The sequence below is a fragment of the Oryctolagus cuniculus genome, chromosome 2 (assembly GCF_964237555.1).
Source record: "Oryctolagus cuniculus chromosome 2, mOryCun1.1, whole genome shotgun sequence".
Lineage (NCBI taxonomy): Eukaryota > Metazoa > Chordata > Mammalia > Lagomorpha > Leporidae > Oryctolagus > Oryctolagus cuniculus.
Window position 1 is genome coordinate 113803813 of NC_091433.1, and position 19395 is coordinate 113823207.

The 19395-nt window shown below is 43.2% G+C and overlaps 1 protein-coding gene across 1 annotated transcript in view; it reads right to left on the reverse strand.

The window, feature by feature from the left end:
* CKAP2L (cytoskeleton associated protein 2 like) overlaps positions 1-15235 on the reverse strand; it is a 31531-nt gene extending 16296 nt beyond the window's left edge. Inside the window, exons 1-4 of the mRNA XM_070068810.1 lie at positions 15090-15235; positions 12781-12844; positions 10402-10453; positions 3112-4349 (exon numbers count right to left, since the gene is read on the reverse strand). Coding sequence (XP_069924911.1) covers positions 3112-4349; positions 10402-10453; positions 12781-12844; positions 15090-15129 — 1394 coding nt within the window. The 5' untranslated portion in view covers positions 15130-15235. The remainder of the gene's footprint in view (positions 1-3111; positions 4350-10401; positions 10454-12780; positions 12845-15089) is intronic.
* Between the last annotated feature and the right edge of the window lie 4160 nt (positions 15236-19395).

The following is a 19395-nucleotide window of genomic DNA, read 5'->3' on the forward strand; positions in this document are numbered from 1 at the left end:
TATTTTCTGTCTCTTCAGGAGAGCAAAATGCTCATCGCTGGTAGTTAGGGCTTCGCCCTACTATATCCCTTAGGTCCCACATACTCCTTTCAACCTTACCAGGGTTCTTCTTATTTTCTATTCCAACCAGGTATACATGACTAACTAACCTCCAGCAAGCTGACTTCCTAATCTCTCTGAACTCTGCAAATGAGTTACTGTTCCTCTCTGCTGTAGCTTACTTTCCAAAACTTGGCCCACTCACACCCATGGCAGCGTTGTGGCATGGCAGGTGAAGCTGCCATCTGTGATGCCAGCATCCCATAATGGATGCTCCATTCCTGATCCAGCTCCCTGCTAATGGCCTGGGAAAAGCTGTGGAGGATGGCCCAAGTGTTTGGACCCCTGCCATCCATGTGGGAGACCTGGAGGAGGCTCTGGCTCCTGGCTTCAGCCTGGCCCAACCTTGGCTGTTGTGGCAATCTGGGAGTGAACCAGTAGATGGAAGATCTCTCTCTTTCTAACTCTTTCAAATAAATAAATATATCCTTATGTAAAAAAACTAAAAACCAAAAAAACTTTTCTGGGCTAAAAATCACTGGTCTGCTTGACAAGAGACTCCATCTTCCTACTTCCTTGCACTGTGGACTCACTACTCCGGCTCCTTCTAAGCTGCCCAATTCTGACCTTACTTGATGTTTGGATGTCTGTTATGTTCTTCCTGAACAAAACTGGGGTATGTCCTGGGTTTATGCTTTGCTTTCTGTTCAGTAACAGGGTATGACTATAACTTTTTGCTGCTGAGTCCTTGCAGGTACTTCTTCAATGAGCAGACTACATCTGCAACTCCTATTTCCTACTTATCCATTCTGTTTCAATTTCTTTAAAAAAAAAAAATAACTTCAAGGATACAGGAAATTACAGAGAAAGATTTGTAACACACACATAGACACCTGGCTCTATCAGGTCTTAATATTTGTTAAGTTTGCTTCAAATCTTTTTTTTTTTAGGCCATAAGTAAAATGACTTATTTTTTTCAGGTCATAAGTAAAAATTACTTAGGAGCCATTATTTGTGGCCTATTTCCTGACCAAGTATTCTTTTTTTTGGACAGGTAGAGTTATAGACAGTGAGAGAGTCAGAGAGAAAGGTTTTCCTTCTATTGGTTTACCCTCCAAAATGGCCGGTACGGCCGGAGCTACACTGATCCGAAGTCAGGAGCCAGGTGCCTCCTCCTGGTCTCCCATGCGGGTGCAGGAACCCAAGTACCCAGGCCATCCTCCACTGCCCTCCCAGGCCACAGCAGAGAACTAGACTGGAAGAGGAGCAACCGGGACTAGAACCCAGCGCCCATATAAGATGCCGGCACCACAGGCAGAGAATTAACCAAGTGAGCCACGGCACCGGCCCCCAAGTATTCTTAATGGCCAATTTGCCAAATCATCTTAAGTCAAAAAGATTTAGAATTAAAGCAAAGTACCTTCGACACTAACCCACTGTTGGTGGGAATGCAAACTGGGTAAGCCACTATGGAAGTCAGTCTGGAGATTCCTCCGAAACCTGAATATAACCCTACCATTCGACCCAGCCATCCCACTCCTTGGAATTTACCCAAAGAAAATTAAATTGGGAAATAAAAAAGCTGTTTGCACCTTAATGTTTATTGCAGCTCAATACACAATAGCTAAGACCTGGAATCAACCTAAATCCCCATCAACAGTAGACTGGATAAAGAAATTATGGGACATGTACTCTATAGAATACTATACAGCAGTAAAAAACAATGAAATATGGTCATTTGCAACAAAATGGAGGAATCTGGAACACATCATGCTGAGTGAAATAAGCCAGTCCCAAAGGGACAAATATCATATGTTCTCCCTGATCGGTGACAACTGAGCACCAAAAAGGAAACCTATTGAAGTGAAAATGGACACTATGAGAAATAGTGACTTGATCAGCTCTTGTCCTGACTGTTGATGAACAACTTAATACTTTATCTTTTTTAGTATTTTTTTGTTCTACTTAATACTATTGGTTGAACTCTGTAATTAATACACAATTATTCTTAAATGTTGAAATTTAACTGAAAAGTGATCCCTGTTAAATATGAGTGGGAATAAGAGAGGGAGGAGATGTACAGTTTGGGACATGCTCAATTGGACTTGCCCCAAATGGTAGAGTTAGAAATGTGCCAGGGGATTCCAATTCAATCCCATCAAGGTGGTGTGTACCAATGCCATCTCACTAGTCCAAGTGATCAATTTCTGTTCACAATTGATCATAATAATAGGACTAAGAGTCAAAGGGATCACATAAACAAGACTAGTGTCTGCTAAACTAACTGATAGAATAAAAAAGGGAGAGAACAATCCAACATGGGAAGCGGGATACACAGCAGACTCATAGAATGGCAGATGTCCTAAACAGCACTCTGGCCTCAGAATCAGCCCTTAAGACATTCGGATATGGCTGAAGAGCCCATGAGAGTATTTTAGGCATGGAAAGCCAAGACACTCTGGCAAAAAACAAAACAAAACAAAACAAAAAAAACCAAACCTATATGAAAGATCTCTATGAGTGAGGTCCCAGTGGAAAGAACGGGTCATCAAAGAAGGAGGTACCTTCCTCTAAAAGGAGGAGAGAACTTCCACTTTGACTATGACCTTGTCTAAATAAGATCGGAGCTGGCGAACTCAAAAGGCTTCCATAGCCTTGGCAACTCATGACAAGAGCCTAGGGTGATTACTGACACCATAAACAAGAGTGTCAATTTGTTAAGTCAACAACAGGAGTCACTGTGCACTTACTCCTCATGTAGGATCTCTGTCCTTAACGTGTTGTACATTGTGATTTAATGCTATAACTAGTACTCAAACAGTATTTTTATTTTGTGTTTCTCTGTGGGTGCAAACTGTTGAGATTTTTACTTAATATATGCTAAATTGATCTTCTGTATATAAAGATAATTGAAAATGAATCTTGATGTGAATGGAAGAGGAGAGGGAGTGGAAGAGGAGAGGGTTGCGGGTGGGAGGGAAGTTATGGAGGGGGAAAAAGCCATTGTAATCCATAAACTGTACTTTGGAAATTTATATTCATTAAATAAAAGTTAAAAAAATAACAAAGTACCTTCGATCTTCTGCTGTTGCCTTCTTTTTAATATTTGGATTAGTTTGAGCTCCAGTTAAGACTCTGCTCCTATTCGTGGCTGTGACTCCAGCTTGAGGTTTGGGAGCTGTCTTGCTCAGAAAACGGTTCTGAAGAGGAGCCCTTTTTAACTTGGAGTCCAAAGTCTGTGCTTTTTGTTGAAAACTGTTGCCATACTTATTGTCATTGGTTCTATTTGCTCTTAAGTTGGGGGTGCTTGGAATGACTGAATGAAAGCTGCGAATGGTCAGAGTAGGCTTCTGGTTTATTGCTTTCGTTTTTTGCAGTATGCATGATGTCTGGGGTCTAAAACAAGGCTGCGTGGATTTCTGGTCTTGCCTGATGCTCGTCTGTCTGTTACATACTCCCTGAACAACATTGGGGTATGTCCCAGGTTTGGTATGTTTTGCTTTCTGTTCAGTAAAGGGGTTTGACTGTAACTTAGCTTCACTTGGTCTTCCATGGTTACCCCTGTCAGCCTTTGTATCCTTGACCTCTGGCTTCTTCGATGCTTGGATCCTACTAAGGGTCTGAATACCATGAGTGGGAACTGTCCTCGAGGGTTTTCCTCCTGGCCTCACAGCATCTCCTCTAGAGAGCTGCTGTGATTTCACTGGTACAGTCCTGATTCGTGTTTCTCCTACAGTTTGTTTATTAACTCTGTCCTTCAGAACTGTGCTATTCACCGAACTTTTCCCCACAGCCTTTTTAGGAGCAAAACTGTTCTTGGTTTGATTATAACAGTTAGTTTTTGCCTTACTTACAATACATAATTCAGGATCTGGTTTCCTCTGAGGTTCTGATAAAGTTTGGGGCAAGTTCTCTTTGTTTCTCTCTTTCAGAATGCTATCTGAAGATTCCTTTTCAACATGGGTGTTGTCCACAGAGTCTGTACATTTAGCATGTCCTTGATCGGTCACCTGCTGCTCTGTGGGTTCCAGCTGCTGTATATTAAGTGACCCCTCTGGTTGTCCTGACAGTTCTGCTGTGGATGGTCTGGCTTCATGCTGCTGGTGACTCTTACCAGGAGGCTGACAGCTTGCGTTAGAAGAAACACATCCTGAAGTCAGTCTTTTGCCCAGAAGTTTGGGTGGCTCCAACTTTGGCTTCTGGGACCTTGTGATATTGTCTGGTCTGGGTTGTAGTTTAGTGCTGATGGGCCTTGAAGTTTTGATAGGCAAAGCAACATGGCTGGTAACATTCTTTGTGGGTCTAAGAGTCTAAAAAGACAAAGAAATAAATTGAAAAAAAAAAAAAGCATAATAGTTGTTTTTAAAACAAGGCTAAAATAACTTTCAAAACATACTAGATGGGTCGGCACTATCGTGTAGTAGCTCAAGCTGCAGCCTGAGGCACCAGCAATCCGTATGGGTGCTGGTTCGAGTCCTGGCTGCTCCATTTCTGATCTAGCTCCCTACAAATGTGCCTGGGAAAGCAGTAGAAGATGGCCCAAGTGCTTGGGTCCCTGCACCCACGTGGGAGACCTGGAAGAAGCTCCTGGTTCCTGGCTTCGGATTGGCCCAGCCCTGGCCGTTGTGGCCATTTGCAAAGTGAATCCGTGGATGGAAGCTCTCTGTCTGTGTAACTCTGTCTTTCAAATAAATAAATCTTTTAAAAAAACCAAACAAAAATACATGCTAGAAAAAATTATTTTATGTAGAATTTCACTTAAGGAAGATGAATCCTGAAGAAGTAAAGAAGTACTATTAGGTGGTTTTCATAACTTGAGTTCCTATAGAAATATATCAGAATCTTTGACAGATTGAGCAGATCTGTAAATATATAAAGTAATATATAAATATATATTATTATATAATATATTGTATATTATATAATATATAACATATCATATCATATTATATAATATGATATATTATATATTATTATATATTATGTATATATAATATTTAAAGATTTCTATTTAAAAAATGAATTTGGGGGCTGGCGCTGTAGCATAGCGGGTAAAGCCGCTGCCTGCAGTGCCAGCATTCCATATGGACGCCAGTTTGAGTCCTGGCTGTTCCACTTCCAATCCAGCTCTCTGCTATGGCCTAGGAAAGCAGTGGAGGATGGCCCAAGTCCTTGGGCCCCTGCACCCATGTGGGAGACCCAGAAGAAGCTCCTGGCTTTGGATCAGCGCAGCTTCTGCTGTTGTAGCCAACTGGGGAGTGAACCAGAGGATGGAAGACCTCTCTCTCTTTCTCTCTCTGTCTCTCCTTTTTCTGTGTAACTCTGATTTTCAAATAAACAAACCTTTAAAAACATGAATCTACCTCAATTTAATAGTATTTGCTGAGTGCCCATATGTCCCAACCAAATGTCCTCCTAGTGACCCCTTATATTAGGGTACCTCCCAACAAATTCCTGCTAGTGTTTTATACAGCTAAAAATCCAGGGAGGTGGGACTAGGTTATAGCAAACTTTGAAAGCTCAGAATTGACATGGTAGATAACTGGGCAAGTCATTGTGGATTCTGGAGGACCCACAGTGAAAAAAATCATTTGGAAAGAATTTGGCAAAAACTTAAAGTATGTCTCCAGTTGGGCTTGGCAAGGTTGAGGCTGGAAGCTAGGAGCTAAAACCAGGTCCCTGGCAGGTATGGCAGGAACTCAACTACTTGAGCTATCGCCTGCTGTCTCCCAGGGTGTGTGTTAGCAGGAAGCTGGAACGAGGAGTGGAGCAGGGACTCAAACCCAGGAACTCTGACATGGGATGTGGGCATCCCAAACACTGTCCCAACCACTAGGCCAAATGCTGACCCCTTTCATTGTGGTTTTGATTTGTATTTCACAGATGGTTAATCACGTTGAGCACTTTTCATGCCTTGATTAGCCATTGATACATCTTTGGAGAAACATCTATTCAGATCCTTTGTCCATCTTTAAATTGCATCATTTGTCTTTCAATTGTTGGTTGTTTTTATATGTTTTTATATATAAAGAGTTTTTATATGTATCCTGGATACCAGATCCTTATCAGGAACATGAATTGCGAGTATTTTCTCTCTGGTACATTTTTTACATCTTCACTTTCAATCAGCCTAACCTGGCTAACTTATTACAGGTGGGAGGTCAAGCAGTTTCAAGTACTCCAGTGAGAGAAAAACCTGGGCTTAGGAGAGTCACCAGGCTAGCAACCACATGCAAATGCAGACCGTTAGCATCTGAAGAGATTTTAAAGATCATTAAGCCCCTTTGAGATGCCCACGGTTAGGCAGGGTTGGAGTTAGAACTTCTGCTCTAAACCACGGTCTCTAACAACTGGTCTCTTTCATTCCACCTAAGAACTTAGGGATCAAGTTCCTAAACAAAACAAAACAAAGCAAAGACAGAATGTACAAGAAGGATTAATAGATTCAAATTGAATTTGGTCTCTTCATTCTGCATAAATGAAGCAGGGAAAGGCAGAACATTCACATAGCATATTTAACTAGGGTTTAAGTCAGAAGATGTTTATTGAATGCTGTCTGTATAACAGGCACTGTGCTAGACTCCCAGAGACATGAGGAAAAGAAGAGATGACACCTGCCCCTGAAGACCTCCAGTAGAAAAAAACATAAACACAAGAATTTATGGTATAAGGAAATAAAAGCTCCAGCAGGGCTGGGAAGGGCTGTAGAATATATATTATCAGTGGTTTACAAAATAGTTTTGCTTTCATACTCTGTGTATTCAGTATTATTTATTGCTAGAATGAGACAGGGTTCTTTATCAGCTTGGTTCCTTAAATAAAAACATGGAGAAAACTTGTTCACAAGTTTTGCAGAGAAGACTAGATTTGTTATAGCAGTTAATATTCCATTTTCTGAACTTATGTAGAAGTATATGCTAACAATCTCTCAGCAAAAATTTATGATGTTCTACCAGATGGAAACCATTATTTCAAATTGTGCCTGATTTTGTACCGTAAAGGTATTTCTATCCCAGGGCAGAGTATCATATTAAGATTAGGAAGGAGATGGGTGAGTGGTTTGCCTAAAAAAGGCAGAGAAAGAAAGAACTGAAGAGTTGAAGAAAGAAAATAGTGCCAAGGGAGATGGGAAAGGAGAATCTGCATGTGAAACAAGTCTTCAAAAAATGTTAGGTAAAAGCATATGTAAAAACTGATGAGGGGGCTGGCATTGTGGCTCAGTGGGTTAAGCTGCCGCCTACAACACCAGCATCCCATATGAGCACTGGTTTAAGTCCCAGCTACTCCATTTCCAATCCAGCTCCCTGCTAACATGCATGGGAAGCCAGCGGAAGACGGTCCAAGTACTTGGGCCCCAGCCACCACGTGGGAGACCCAGAGGATCCTGGCTTTGGCCTGGCCCAGTGCCAGTGGTTGCGGCCATTTGACGAGTGAGCCAGCAGATGGAAGATATCTTTCTCTAACTCTGCCTTTCAAATAAATAAATAAATCTTAAAAAAAGAGAAAGCTGATGATCTGAAATTGATTAAAATATATGTCTATGTACCCATTATGTACCTCAAGAATACATATCCCAATCTGCAAGCATTTCTAAGTACATTTCAACATTTATTTATTTATTTTTTATTTGACAGGTAGAGGTATAGACAGTGAGAGAGAGAGACAGAGACAAAGGTCTTCCTTCTGTTGGTTCACTCCCCAAATGGCCGCTACGGCCAGCGCTGCGCCAATCCGAAGCCAGGAGCCAGGTGCTTCTTCCTGGTCTCCCATGCGGGTGCAGGTGCCCAAGCACTTGGGCCATCCTCCACTGCCTTCCCAGGCCACAGCAGAGAGCTGGAATGGAAAAGGGGCAGCTGGGACTAGAACCCGGTGCCCATATGGGATGCCGGCGCCACAGGCGGAGGATTAACCAAGTGAGCCATGGCGCCGGCCCCACATTTCAACATTTATTAAACACATACTTTCAAACAATCTACGAGATGTAGCCTATTATCTCTGTTTCACAGATAAACAACTTGCTCAAGCTCACTGACTTAGAAAATGAAAGAATTTCTTCCACCTGCAGTGCCAGCATCCCATATGGGCACCGGTTTACATCCCTGATGCCCTGCTTCCAATCCAGCTCCCTGCTATGGCCTGGGAAAGCAGTGGAAGATGGCTCAAGTGCTTGGGCCCCTGCACCCTTGTAGGAGCTCCTGGCTCCTGGCTTTGGATCGGCCCAGCTCCAGTTGTTGCGGCCATTTGGGGAGTGAACCAGAGTACGGATGACCTCTCTCTGTCTCTCCCTCTCTTTGTCTTTAACTCTGCCTCTCAAATAAATAAATAAATTTTAAAAACCAACAATAAAAAACCCCAACACTCTGGAAAAGTCCTGCTCAAGTTCTGGATCTGATCTTTACTGGCAGTGTAATTTTGGTCAAGTACTTAATTTGAGTCTTGGTCCTCTCATTTGTATGGGAATACTAATAATACTAATAATAAGTATCTATCTCATAGGAAAAGTGCCATGTATCCCAGTTTTCACGTGACAGTTTTGATTTATGCTTTTTGGTCCAACATAATTATTAGTAGCATCTCTCACAGTGGTCCTGGTTTGGACATTAAACCAAGGGGCCAATCTCACAAGGCTGTTTTGAGCATGTGTCTTGCCTAGTAGCTAGAAGAAAATAAGCACTTAAATTGTCAGCTGTTACTGTTAGATATCAAAAATGCTTTATAAACTGTAAAGCATGATACAACTATAATGATGACTACTATGTGCACAGTGTTCCTATATTCTGTGATTTCCATCTCGTCTTTATTTTCATCTTTACAACTGTATAAAGCAGAAAAGGCTGGTATTATTCTCAATTAAGAGATGCTTTATTGAAGTCAGTATTGTCAGCTTCTGGAGAATTCTCTGCAACTCTGAATGAGGACTTTGTAGATTTTTCCTTTGAGACTTGCACCCTACACTGGTTCAGTCTGCATAAAACAGAAATCTAACCAAGTGCTTCCCAAGTGCTCACATCATAATGAACCAATTTTTCCTTTTATACATTTTTTTATCTTCCAGTGTCTAATGTTATACACAAAATGGCATATTTATGTCCATGTATGCATATATATGTATACATAGCAGGTTCAGAAGAGTTCATGGAAAATGCACACCATGACAAGACTATGCATGGATTTAAAATTTTTTGCACCAAAATAAATGTATCTTTTGATTTCCTTTTTCAACAAACTTTTTGAAGTACTCTCACAATGTGTGAGATATATATATGTATATATATATATAATGATGGCACCATTAAAGCTTATTAAAATTGGCACCAATTTCTCACTTTGGGTAACACAATTTCAGTTACACTTTAGAAATTGGATAAAGCTATAGTTTAAAGAACTAAAGGTGGCATTTTTATGGGTTGTTTTATTACAAATAAAGAATTTTTCCTTTTTCAAGAAGGCTACTTTCTCCCACTTATACCTTAAGTATGTTAAGGATCTTTTCCATTCTATCTACTCTCTACCTGAATTGATTCAGAAGCATATTTAAATAGCTTGGAAGATCCAACATAGGTGTTTTCTTTTCAAGATCACTGAGATACTTAATAGCAGCTTACTAAAGTGGTTAAAACTACAGGCTGTCATCTCTGCTACTTAACAGCAATGTGACACTGGGACACTACTTAACCTTTCTGTGACTCAGTTTCCTCATCTGTAAAATGGGCTACGAACAGTGACTGCTTCCTAAGCCTTGAGGACTCAACGAGGTACTGCAAGTCAGAAAGTGCTAGGCACATAATAAACAGTCAATAAATGCTAGCTATTAAGAGGACCAAAGTCCACTTAAAATTTCTTTCAGTTAATAAAACTAAACTACAATATGCTATAATTTTTTTTTAGTATTTATTTATTTGAAAGGCAGAGTTACAGACAAAGAGAGGGAGAGACAGAGAGAGGTTTTCCATCCACTGGTTCACTCCCCAAATGTATGCAATGGCTGGAGCTGAGCTGATCTGAAGAGCCTGGAGCTTCTACTGGGTCTCCCATGTGGGAGCAGGGGCCCAAGGACTTGGGCCATCTTCCACTGCTTTCCCAGGCCATAGTAGAGAGCTGGATTGGAAGAGGAGCAGCCGGGACTTGAACTGGTGCCTACATGGGATGCTGGCACTGCAGGTGGCAGCTTTATCCACTATGCCACAGTGCCAGCCCCTGTGCTATACTTTTCAAAAAAAAAATTCTCTTATTAAACCAAACTGGTCCTATGAGAAACATCTTTGAATTATATATGTTCTTAGGTTGCTAACACTTTTATTATTTTTATTGCTAATCATATTTCCAAAATAGATATTTCTTAAAAGACCAACCTCTACTTACAGATCGAGAAGGTGGTGGATTTGGGCAACTATTCTTGGCTTTTAGATAAGGCCTATAAAAGAAAAAATAAAGTTAATCCTTAGTATAGAAGTATTAGCAAGGTTTAGGAAGCACAGTGATTAACAATTATGATTAGAATTTTAAACCATTAGAATTTCTATATATGGTAAAACAAAGTTATAATCAATAAAAAGTCTCCTTATCATACTGTCCTTAGTCCTGTATTCTCCTAGGAGACCCAAAATTGTTCTTACCCATGCTTTTTTATCATTTAAAAGATTATTTATTTTTATTTCATCTGTGAGGCAGAAGAAGAGTTAGAAAGAGAGAGCGTGAGCACATGGTATCTTCCATCCATTGGTGCACTCCCCAGATAACCCTGCAGCAACCAGGGCTGGACAAGACAGAATGAAGCCAGGAGACTGGAACTCCTTCTGGGCCTCCGTGTGGATGGCAGGGATCTAAGTACTTAAGCCATTATCTGCTGCCTCCCTAGGTGTCCATTAGCAGAAAACTGGATTGAAAGTGAAACAATTGGGACTTGAAGCAGACATTCCAATATGAGATATGGTGTCCCAAGCAGTGTGTGTGTGAGATCCTTTTAGAGGTAACCTATGCACAAATGTAGCAATCTAACAATATTAATGATAATGTGTATTTTTTTTATATTTTCAGTCTTATTAATTTAAAATTATTTCTCAAACACTGCAATGTGGCAGATACTAGTGATACGTAGCTCTCGTGTGACATCCTGAATTCTCACAAGAGGGTTATAAAAGTCTGAGTTTGGGCCCAACGCCTTTCTCTGCTTCCTGACCACTATGTGATCCTTCCTCTATATGTATTCACCACCTGCCACAGGTTCCTCACCAGAACCAAAGCTTGCTCCATGCAGTTTGGACTTTGAACTTCCAAAGTTGTAGCCTAAATAAACCTTTTCTCTTCATCAGCTTGTTGCCTCAGCTATTTTGTTGTGATAACACAAAGCTGATTAATACAGTCAACTTTCTAAAACGAATTTCCTTCTTTAAAACATCTTAAGATAGTGAATTTTCAGAGGGAAAACATGATATAGTTTAAGAATAGAAATATACATAAAATGTAATCAGTGAGATAGAAAAATTAAAAAAAAGAGAACAGAGGAGAATTTAGGATTCAATTTCTATGCACCAAAAACAAAGCCTAGACTAACAGGGATTCTTTTTTTTTTTTTTTTTTTTCAATTTCTTTTGACAGGCAGAGTGGACAGTGAGAGAGAGAGACAGAGAGAAAGGTCTTCCTTTGCCGTTGGTTCACCCCCCAATGGCCGCCGTGGCCGGTGCGCTGCAGCCGGCGCACCGTGCTGATACAATGGCAGGAGCCAGGTGCTTCTCCTGGTCTCCCATGGGGTGCAGGGCCCAAGCACTTGGGCCATCCTCCACTGCACTCCCTGGCCACAGCAGAGAGCTGGCCTGGAAGAGGGGCAACCGGGATAGAATCCGGCACCCCGACCGGGACTAGAACCCGGTGTGCCGGCGCCACAAGGTGGAGGATTAGCCTAGTGAGCCGCGGCGCCGGCCAACAGGGATTTTGATAATGATTTATTTAATATTTCTCACTCATCTAGAACATAAGCTCTGGGAGGCTTATGCACCACATTTCCAGCATCAACATTGATTGGTACATTCTAGACACTAAACGAATATTGTTGACTAAATAAATTAAGTTCATTTAATCAAGGAAATAGAGATGAGTAAAAACCCCAGGTAAAATAAAGGGGAAAAACTAACTTATATAAAAATAAATTTTTAAATAGAAATGTAGCTACTCAAGTGGGGGAGAAAATACAGCAAATGTTAAGCAAGAAAAATACCCCCCCCCCCCATGAGGACAGTAAGATGCTGAAAGAGGTTAAAAATGAGGTGATCATGGTTCTATTTATTCCAAGAGCAAATGCTAAGAAGATGAGCAAAAAGCACCGGCAGGCCGGGGAATGTCAGTGTGTCACTGTGGAGGGCTGATGGTGACGGGCTCTCCTGCTCTAGCGAGAAACCCCAGAACCAGGGTCATCCAATCCAGGACCAAAAGTGCATTCACGGAATCAAGTTCCCCAGGAGAAAAGGCAGAGAGAAGAAAAGCTTCCCGCATGGTAACACTGTTGATCTCTCCTCCTTCCTTTGGAGGCTGTCACAACAATCCTGCTTCAGTCTCTGCCAACTGACTTGGCATTGCCCAGGGGTCTGGGTGGTGCTTGGACTGAGACGCCCTTTGCAGTTATCATGGGATCCCCATGCAGTGTGAGTAGTCTGCAGGCCCAAGGGCAGTGTTTGGAAAAGGCTTTACATTGCTGTTAGCAATAAGGGCAACAAAGCTGGAGTAACTGTGGGTGGGCAAACTCACTTGGTGTTCTGGTTCTTCAATTTTCCCTTGGCTGCTAGGTACTCCTGGAGCTTTCGCTGCCGTTCTTCTGTAAAACAGGCAAGCATGAGGACAACAGAGATTTTGTCTAAGACTTTAACCAGTTCATTCACATTATAAGAGAGCACTTTTCAGATTCTGGCTTTGCACAGAGATAGTATAAAGTCCCCAGTACTGAAAGTTTTCTTTCAAGTGAACAACAACATCAACACTATCATTCATAGGCCAGGCCCTATACTAAGCTCTTTATACTTACTTTTTTAAAAAATATTTACTTATTTATGAGTAAGAGAGGAGAAGACAGAGAGAGGGGTCTTCCATCCACTGGTTCATTCCACAGATGGCTGCAACAGCCAGCACTGGGCCAGGTGGAAGCCAAGAGCCAGGAGCTTCTTCTGGGTCTCCCATGTGGGTGGCAGGGGCCTGTGCACTTGGACCATCTTCTGCTGTTTTTCCCAGGCCATTAGCAGGGAGCTGGACTGGAAGTGGAATGGCTGGGACACGAACTGCCACCTTATGGGGTGCTGGTCTCACAGGTGGTGGCATTACCCATTATGCCACAACGTTGGCCTCTATAGTAACTTCTCAGAATCCATACAACAGTACTATGAGATATTTTCTAGTCTGAAATTCTGAGATGGCAAATGACTTGCCTAAAGTTACCTGGCTAATACGTGACAAGGCCAGAATTCAAAAAGAGGCTTATCTAACCCCAGAGCCCTTGTTCACAGCTCCTGTTCTCAGGTATAACACACTATGCTTAGCATGAAGAAATTTTGTTACTGGCCCACCTGAGCCAGTGAACCAGGCCTGGTCTTAGTTTGCTTTTTTTCTAAGAGGGGTGAAGATTTTTACCCATAAACCCTTGTATGGTTTCCTTTAGGATTAAGGAAGATATACGGCAGGTTAGTGGCTAATAGCAAACATACATGACTTTCTCTGCAAGGCATTTGTGAGGGGATGAAAGTCAATTCAGGTTGAGCATCCCTAATCTATAAATCCAAAATGTTTTAAATCCCAAACTTTGTGAATATTGACATAAGACCACACGTGGAAGATTCCACATCTGACCTCAAGTGACAGGTCCAAACACAGGTACACTAAAAATATGTAAAATTCCCTTCTGCTATGTGCATAAGGTGTATATGCATTCCATGCTTAGACTTAGGTTGGATCCCTAAGATATATCATTGTGCATACGCAAATATTCACAAATCCCTAAACAGCAGAAATCAAAAACATTTCTGGTCCCAGGCATTTTGGATAAAGGCTAATCAACCTGTATTTCTGATTTTAATCCAGTTGTGGAGATAAAGCATAGAAAGAACTATACTAGAAAGCAAAATCTAGGTACCATAGAATTAGATTCAATAACAGAATTATGGAGTTCGGACGTGGGGAATGGGTGAAGGGAGTGGGTGCTGGGAAAAGGCTAAAGCCAAATAATGATTAAAAAAAAAAAAAAGACTACAGGGGATGCAAAAGAGACTACAGGGGATGCAAAAGCTACAATCAGCTCATCTGGCCTGAGGTGCCCTGTTTTGCTGGTTTGATGCGCCCCTCACGAGACAGCGGTGAGAAACGCATCTTGGGTCCATGGGAGCCAGGGCACAGAGCGAGTTGCTGTGGGGTCTGACATCTGGGGAGGGCACCCAGTTCTGTGACTTCTACCAAGTTAGCAAAACCCTATAACATGGGGACAGCAATGTCCCCTTAAGTGCTGTCATGCCAAGTGCCCACGACCTAGTAGACTCAACAGGTACAACTGATGCGACAATCAAAACACCGCGTGCAGCCTGGAGCAGGTGGCATCTGAGTATTTCAGGGGGCGGGGAAGAGGTCCCGGGTCTACGAGGTCAGGGAAGGTAGGCTCCTTAGCCCTCGATGCAGATTTAATCAGTCCGCAGACGGCCTGGGCTCCGGTCGGATCCCGGATCTTGGCAGCTGTCAAACCTGGGGCACAGAGGACCACGCCCGGCCGCGCCCGCTGCCAGATCTGGGTGGAAGGAGCGCGCCGCTTCCCATCGGTGATAATGACATCGTTTTGCAGGGCGGCAGCAAGCATTACTGGGAAGGTGCTCGCGAGGCCTCTGGGCCTCCGCACAGCCACCCAGATCCCGCTTCCAGACGCGTCCCTGTGGGGTCGGGGCCTGAACTCCACGCCCAGGGGAAACCGAGGCAGACAGGCACGCGGATGGGCAAACTCCGAGGGCAGAACTCAGTCGGCGGCCTCCCCACTTCCCGACGGTGCTCCAAAGCCGGCAAGAAACAGGGTTCGCGGTCATACTCACCCGCTGCAGCAGAGGCGGCGCCGCGTCCCGGGCCCACCATGACTCCCGAGACAGTTTTTCTTCAAAGGCCGCGCCAGGAGCTCCGGCCTACGCGCCGCGCGTCCGCGCGCTCTCATTGGCTCTCGCGGGTTTGAAACTCTCCAGTTGAAGGCAGGGAAGGGTGGGCCAATGGGAAACAGACGCTTTGCGGTTGGCTCTGGCTCTCACAGCCCTCCCTCCGGGCTCTTTGATTGGAAGAACGTGCACGCACGCCGGCATTAAAGGCGGTGCTCTACCGTAAGCCGCTGGGACCCGCCTCTGAGGTCTGCGGGATCGCTCAGAGTTTGTGTCAGCTGGGCGGACCGTGGTGGTGTCTGTTACGGTGAACGACCGAGGTCCCGAGAGTCCCTGAGGTGAATGACAAGCGCTGTCCTCCGGGGCTGCTGGGGCCACAACCTGAGTCCTTTCTCTAGGTCCAGAGGAGCTATGAAAAATAAACAAATAAAAGGCATAACTGTGGTATCGCTACTCGTTAAGAGTGGGATGAATCTAAAGCCTCTCAATACTGCAGGGTAGCTCCTTTAAAATTTTTTTAATTGTAGTAAAATATAAATAGCAAAATTTCCCATTTAATCACTCTTAAGTGTTATCTTAAAAAAGTGTACTGTCCAGAGGCATTAATTCATTCTCATTGTTGTGCAACCGCCATCACTCAGTCTTGCAAACATTTTCTTCCCAACTGAAGCTCTGTCCCCTAGAGGAGCTAACTCTGCTCCTTCCCCCAGCCTCTGGGGACCCCGTTCCACTCTCTCTATGAATTCGACAGTTTCAGCTACCTCGTGAAAGTGGACTCATACAGTCTACGACCCGTGACTTGCTTGCTTTACTTAACGTATTTTTAAAGTTTACGCATGTTGTAGTACGTGCCCGAATTTCCTTGCTCTTTAACACGGAATGATGTTCCACTTTGTGCCTAGCCCATGTTTTCTCTGCTGTGGACCCTCGGGTTGCTGCCCCCTGGTGGCTGTTGTGAATATGGCTGTTGAGAGAGTATGTGGCAAGCCCTGCTCCGCGCACCCAGAAGCAGGCTGAAAAACTAATATTCAGTCGAGCCAAATCAATTGGCTCCAATATGATGATCAGATTCACCACTACCAACCTCCAGCCTTACTATACCATCATATATGATTAATATGATTATTAGCATGGTAAAAATCACTTCCCCTCTTGCCAAGACAGCTGCCAGTTGTTGGCATCACCTAAGGAAGTGATCACACAGGGAGAGAAGAGAGGTAGATCCCGAATTCCTGGAAGTCACTATTAGTATTTGGCCCAGATATTGACATACATCTCGTGGACCCTGTAAATGTAGACCCTGAAAGCTCGTGGGCTGCTTTGTGGAGTCTGTTCTTTGTTGCTTTCTTTAATAACTCTCTTCCTTCCACCTTGCAGTTTGCAGTTGATTTCTATTTTTCTCTGAAGCCAAGGATCCTCCTGAGGCTGTGAGTTCCTGGCTGTCCTGTACCTCAGTGATCATGGGTGTACCAATGTCTTCGTGGGTCCCTCTTTTCAATTGTTTTGGGTACGTATACCAAGAGGAGTATTGTTGAATCATATGGTAATTCTGTTCTTAAGTTTTTTGGGGGACATTCTACTCTTTTTCAGGATAGCTCCCTTTTAATGTATACTATGCATTTGGCCTTATCAGCTGACCATATGCCTAACCAAAAGGGTACAGCAGAGGGCAGGCCCAGTGGTCCCCAGTCCCTAGACACACCTCTTCCCCCCGTTTCAGTCCGAAATATATTCATTGGAAGTTTGCCCTCTGTTACTCTCCATTTTCATGGAGAGCTCTGGGCAATGCTCTTGGATGTCTGTGCATCAGGATCCCTCCTCCCTGGGAGCTGGGGGAGGTGGTGGGTAGTCAACATCTGGACCCCTTTGCTAGGTTTGCTTCCCTAGTTGGGCATTTGGCAGAGCGGGAAGCCATAGCAGCAGCTCTTTGGGGTTGGAAGAAAGCTATGCTGGGGTTTCTGGACTTACCCTACATGTTGACGTTTACGTTAGTGGTATAAAACACACTTAAAATAAGAAAATGGATCATTGTTCTGATGAAAACTTTGACTCTTTGTCCAGGACTATGACTTTATGCCTAATGGTTAAATCTAGGAGTTGAGCAACAGCCTCCTTTGTTAGTGGCCAAGGGGCTCCTTTGTGGACAGTTTTGGGAAAGTGAAGGGGTCCTGTTGGTCTTCACAGAATCTTAGTGACTGAATGTGCTTCAGTTTAGAAGTCCTCTTGCCTGGCCTCCTACCCAGTGCTAGAGAATTTTATAGATGCCATGTAGGTATTACACTTTGACAGGAGTACTGCTGGTTCTGGGGAGCTGTCTTACCTGTCCTGCTATTGGAGAACCCTGCCTGTTGTGAAATGTTTTTTAAAATAAGCTCAAACAAGCCCTCTTGCTCATTGGTCCCAGGCCTTTGGAGGAACTAGGCCAGTCCTGCACCCTTTCCTCTATCCTTTGGATATTTGAAGGAGTATTTTGTAGGACACAAAATGTGGGGGCAAAACGTAGGCAGATTAACTTCTCAACTCATCCATTAAGACACCACTGTAGCTCTCTCTGCAACTAGTGGATTTAGTGGCTTCTGATTGCTCTAGGGCTAAAGCCCTCAGGCCTCTGCAGGACCTGGACTCTGCCTAATTCTTCACCTTACCCCACACTCCTCTCCCCTTGCTCAGTGTAATCCATTCGCACTGCTTTTTCTGCTAATTTATTGCCATACTTTTTTCTCCAACTAGGAATCCAATCCCTCTTCCTCTTTTCACTTGGGCAATTACTATTGCTATCTTTACTATAACAGCTTTGTTGAGATATTCACATACCATACACTTTACCCACTCCTATTTTAGAGAGTTCTCATCACCCCCTACAGAAACCCTATGGTCATTATTAGGCACTCCCTGTTCTCTCCTCCCAGGCTGTGGAAACCACTAATCTATTTGATAGGTTTTCCTGTTCTAGACATTTCCTATACACAGAGTCATAAAATACATGGTCGATGGCAAGCTTCTTTCTCTTAGCATATTGTTTTCAAGCTTTATTCATGTATCAGTACTTAGCATGTATCAGTGCTTCATTTCTTTTTATGGCTGGATAATCTGTTGTATGAATAATGCCCACTCATCCATTGATGGATATTTAGATTATTTCCATTTTTTGGCTGCTGTGAATAATGATGCATTAATGTACAAGCTTTCATATGGATGTTTGTTTTCAGTACTCATGCTATGGTTTGAATATGGTTGTTCCCTCTGAAACTCATGTTTGAAATTTGATTGACATTGTGGTGGTGTTGGAAGCTGGGACTGATAAGAATTGCTTAGGACTCATTAAAGGGGTTGCTACCTTTCTGGTGATACTGGGTTAATCCTCACAGGACTGGATTAATTCCCAAAAGAGATTATTTTATATATATATATATATATATATATATATAGATTATTATAAAATGAGCCCAGCCCCTCTGGCTTGCTCTTCTGTGTGTGTGTCCCCATCTGACTTCTGCTATGTTATGAACCAGCATGAAGTCCCCACCAGAGGCAGTTGCTTAATCTCGAGCTTTTGAGCTTCCGGAGCTAGGACCCCAAATAAATCTCTTTCTTTTTTAACTCACACTGTCTCAGGTGTTCTGTTACAGCAATAGAAGACAGACTGAGACAATAACTTATGAATGAGATTACTGAGTCACATGGTAACTCTGTATGTATCCACTTGAGGAACTGCCAGACTGTTTCCAGAAGCAGTTGTACCATTTTACATCTCCTCAAGGAGTGTATGAAGGTTCCCATTTCTCTACAACCTGAACAACATTTGTTATGGTCCACTTTTTATTGCAATCATTGTAGTAGGTGTGAAGCACTATCTTTCACTGTGGCTTTTGTTTGTATTTCCTAGATGGATAATATATTGGTCATCTTTTCACATGCTTGTTGGCCATTTGTAGATCTTTGAAGATGTGTCTTTGGCCCATTTTTTTTTTTTTTGACAGGCAGAGTGGACAGTGAGAGAGAGAGACAGAGAGAGAAAGGTCTTCCTTTGCCGTTGGTTCACCCTCCAATGGCCGCCGCTGCAGCCGGCGCACCGCGCTGATCCGATGGCAGGAGCCAGGATCCAGGTGCTTTTCCTGGTCTCCCATGGGGTGCAGGGCCCAAGCACCTGGGCCATCCTCCACTGCACTCCCTGGCCACAGCAGAGAGCTGGCCTGGAAGAGGGGCAACCGAGACAGAATCCGGAGCCCCAACCGGGACTAGAACCCGGTGT